The sequence below is a fragment of the Prunus dulcis genome, chromosome 1 (assembly GCF_902201215.1).
Source record: "Prunus dulcis chromosome 1, ALMONDv2, whole genome shotgun sequence".
Classification (NCBI taxonomy): Eukaryota; Viridiplantae; Streptophyta; class Magnoliopsida; order Rosales; family Rosaceae; genus Prunus; species Prunus dulcis.
The window spans coordinates 30,714,218-30,718,110 of NC_047650.1; the positions used below are offsets into that span (position 1 = coordinate 30,714,218).

Below are 3,893 nucleotides of genomic sequence, written 5' to 3' on the forward strand. Positions count from 1 at the left end.
ACTGATGCCTGGGGTATCTTAATGTTATAACAGATAAAAATCCTGCGAGCTCTGCAACTTAAGTTCATCCGTAAACAATTTATATTTCGTGCATCCACAAGGTTTTCGAGCTACACAAAAACATTTGACTCGATCTACGTCGCATTTGTCACGCTAGTGAAGTTCCGTTCTCAAGTAACTGCTTCTCACTTCACCAAGTAGCGGTAGTTTACTCGTTAGCATTATTTGTGACAGATTTTAAGAGAAAATGTGGTTTGCTTAAGAAATGCGGCATTACCTTTACTTTTCAAGTTCTTTTTATCAATTTTAAAAAAGAAAAAAAGAAAAGCGGTATAGGGTGAGAGAGTCAAACATATAAAGTCCGGTGTAGAGGTAAACACTCTTTGCTTTACTTTCAATTTTAAATTTAACCAATTAATTATAATGCTATTACAATTGATTTCAAATTCATTATTGAAATTTCAAGTGGTCGATCGGCACTTGTTGAACCCCGGGGAGAGAAAAACCGAAAAAAGAAGAAAGAGAAGGCAACATTATGATAACGGTTAAAAATTTGCAAAATCACTAAACATTGCAAACCAACACAAACCATTCAAGAGCATAAAGCCTCGAACTATTCAGGATCCGCTCCTCATATTCTCTATCGTATGCGGTAGTCCAGTCAGCCTCAGAACGCAACCATAGCTGCCCCTTGTTTTTAAAAGATATATAGAGGGCTAGTAGCCATGGAATTCAAAATAATCACTTCTCTGATAAAACAACAAATTTTTTAAAAATCATTTGGGGATATCAGGAAGAGTGAGGCCCTTGGTCTGCATCTGCTTGTACATCCATTGCCAATTCTCAGGGGTGACCTCGCCCCCGAGAGAGCGAATAACAGATCCGCCACTGCATGATCCCACTTTGCAGCATTCCTCCAGAGATAGTCCCTTCACCAATCCATACAAAAATCCACTTGCAAACAGGTCTCCTGCTCCTGTGGCATCCACTGCATTGGCTTTCCCTATGGCTGGAACTCTCACAATCTGACATATTAAACCAAAAATTTTATAACATACCCTTGTTAATCAACTTTATAAATATAACACTGAGAAAATTGTTACTAAGTTACTGACCTCTTTTCCGTGCTTTGCAATGCATCCATTGGGGCCTAACGTCACCACTGCCCATCGGCAATGTTTTGCCAGAAATTCAAGTGCAGCCTCAGGATCAGCTTTTTGTTCACCCTCAGTGCATCTATAAGAGAAATTAAACACCATATTACAACTTCGGCTCCCAAAATAGAAAAATAGAAAAGAGAACATCTGCCAAATTGGTGCCTAATGGTAGAAGAAAAGTAAAACATTTTTCCTCAAGTATTAGTAGAGTCAACTTTATTTCATCAAAACTGGGTGAACAGTTCAACATGTTACAATTCCAACCAAATGAAAGCCACCTTAGCAACTCTGTTGCTTCATCCTCATTAGCAAAGCAGAGGTCTATGCCCCCTGACTCCAGCAACTGCAGAAGAGGTGATCTAAAGTTGCGAACCATCTGGGTAATGTTAAAGACTACATAAGATAATAGACAGAGACCTAAAATTTGATATTAAACAGCCGCAATAAGGAAAAAAAAAAAAAGGTTAAAGGCCAAACAGAACAATGCATTTTCACTTTGCTAGCAAACACAAGATTCTACATCAATGCTGTTGCGGCAGGATTGAGATTTAAGAAACAAGTTTGATATCACATCAAATGTAGCAGGATTTTCTTTAAAGGGATTGGTCGTGTGGCCTTAAGTATATTACAGGGAGATAACTATTGTAGCAGATGCTTTAGCTAGCTCTCGAATGGACTTCGATCTTGGCTGTACTATCTTAGATAGCCCCATTTGTATAGGGTTTTCTAGACTGGTATTCTCTGCTAGTTTCTTGTTTGTTGGTTGATTGGGCTTTATCCCAAAAAAGAAAAAAAAACAATGTAGCAGGAAAATATACTCTTATCATACAAGTTTAAATTATTCATTCTCAAACTTAACTAGTTTCAAAAGAAAATTTGGAGAAGTCCATTGTTCTAAATGAAAGAATCTCAACCAAAGAAAAGAAAAACTCGTACCTCAAAGCTAGCCAAGTCCATGGACACAAAAAGCCCCTCTTGTTTGGCAATCCGTATAGCAGCTTGAATCACTTCCAAATTGATAATACCATCCCTCAACAACAGCCACTGCAAGAAAAAAGAGATATCAACAGTTGTATCTACAGGGCTACAAATTTGCCAAACATTTCAAGTTTATGGCATGAACTCTATTACTAATTCCGAGGTCAAAGTTTCACACATGATTGTGTGTCTAAAGCGCATTATGGTATTACACTTTGTTGGAGTAAAACTGAAATTTTAGCAAGTAGTGAAGAAACTAACCTTACAGCCCTTAAAATCCGCTCTTGTCAAGTCATCTGCCTGAATAACATAATTCTAATAATTCTTTGTAAGCTCATTCGAAGAAATTTTCAAAGAGCTCAGGCACACACCACACACACGCACACACACAAGCATGCACACAGACGTGCAGATATGTATGCATATATGGACATAGAAAGAGTCATGCACCTGAGGGTGAAGTTTCACAGCACTTGAGAGACAGGGACGCATTGTACGATTGCCCAAGGCATCAACCAAGCAAACGCACTGTATGACATCAATTACTTACAATGCTTCAGCACCTAACATCCATGAGCTAAATGTTCAAATGCCAAAAAAAAAAACGATATTTAGCTAAACCTGAGCTGTGGGTCCCTTTTTCATCCTCAATCTTGAGAGGCTCACAGCATGAGAGCTCATGTTACTGACAAATAACTGGCCTTGCTCATCATCCCCACAGGCACCAATTATTCCACAGGAGATTCCGAACCCAGAACTCAGCCCTCTGATAGTATTGGCTACACTGCCCCCGGCTATTGTTTTCATGGGCAAGGAATCATCAGGGGATGAGATAATATGGGTCTTCACCTCACCCAGTATGTGCTCAAGCTCTTCAATTGCAACCTACACCATACAGTATGTGACAAAAGCTAAAGTCTTTTAACTTTTTGCTTGCACAGAGAATACAGAGCAACATTAAATACCCACCACCAAACTCATTTGATATCAATGAATGCTAAGTATGAGCGAACTAACAAACCCGTGAATTCCAAATTGGGCATAAAAGCAAAAAACCATCCAAAATTGGCGAAACCCAAGTGGCTAAAAACAAGAAAAATGAAGACAGAAGCTATAAAGTCATAAAGGGGTTACAGGAATGGAGCCACCGCGCTCGCCTGGGAGTTGATCGAGCAAGGACCAATCGACGCGGGCCACATGGTCGACGAGGGCGGATGCCTGTAGTCCCAATACCAGAGGAGCCTCGCCTCCGCTGCAGTTGTTGTTGGAGTTGGCGGTGACGGGCAAGGCTTCTGCTCCCATTTTCGGCCCTCTGGCTCTGGTCTTTGGGAATTGGGACTTTGCTCACGCTCTCTCTTCACACTTGAAGTTTTTCGATGTCATGTATTTATAGACTCTGCAACCAAAGCAGGGGAGGCGCCGTTTGCAAGTTGCGAGGTTGCAGGTCCAGTCCAAAGCCTGAGCGGGGCCTACACCCTTGTTCTTGTTCTTGTTTTTTTTACTCCCTAAATTGCCCTCAAATTCAGGACTTCTTTTATTATTTTTACAAATTTATATATATATTGAGGAATTTTTGTTTTTCGTATTTTGTTGTAATCTTTTTTAATTACAGTGCTGCTATTTCCACTCACCATGTAAATTTGAAAAAACACAATCTTATATTTCCACGTAACGTTATTTCTAAAATATCCTTTGATTATTAATTCAAACAAAACTCAGAAATCAAGCCAAAAATTAAAAAAGATAACCCAAACAAAC

The 3,893-nt window shown here is 39.5% G+C and overlaps 1 protein-coding gene across 2 annotated transcripts; it reads right to left on the reverse strand.

Moving 5' to 3' along the window:
* Window positions 1-523: 523 nt before the first annotated feature.
* On the reverse strand, window positions 524-3,615 carry LOC117615792 (uncharacterized sugar kinase slr0537). Of its 2 annotated transcripts, none has more exons than XM_034344948.1 (8): window positions 3,270-3,615; window positions 2,757-3,020; window positions 2,586-2,663; window positions 2,397-2,450; window positions 2,094-2,201; window positions 1,436-1,533; window positions 1,116-1,236; window positions 524-1,025 (listed from the first exon to the last, which is right to left on the reverse strand). In XM_034344948.1, exons 1-8 carry the CDS (start codon window positions 3,435-3,437, stop codon window positions 777-779), a joined length of 1,140 nt encoding a protein of 379 aa, XP_034200839.1. In that variant the 5' UTR covers window positions 3,438-3,615; the 3' UTR covers window positions 524-776. The 2 variants fall into 2 exon arrangements, with proteins under 2 accessions (XP_034200839.1, XP_034200840.1); XM_034344949.1 differs by having other exon boundaries at window positions 2,397-2,435; window positions 3,270-3,613.
* Window positions 3,616-3,893: the final 278 nt, after the last annotated feature.

Excerpts from the sequence above, each read along its gene's own strand:
- LOC117615792 (XM_034344948.1), bottom strand. The coding sequence starts at position 3,437 with ATGGGAGCAGAAGCCTTGCCCGTCACCGCCAACTCCAACAACAACTGC. Across the intron at positions 3,021-3,269 it reads AGCGCGGTGGCTCCATTCCT|GTTGCAATTGAAGAGCTTGA; the intron begins GTAACCCCTTTA and ends TGTATGGTGTAG. Across the intron at positions 1,534-2,093 it reads TGGACTTGGCTAGCTTTGAG|ATGGTTCGCAACTTTAGATC; the intron begins GTACGAGTTTTT and ends AACATTACCCAG.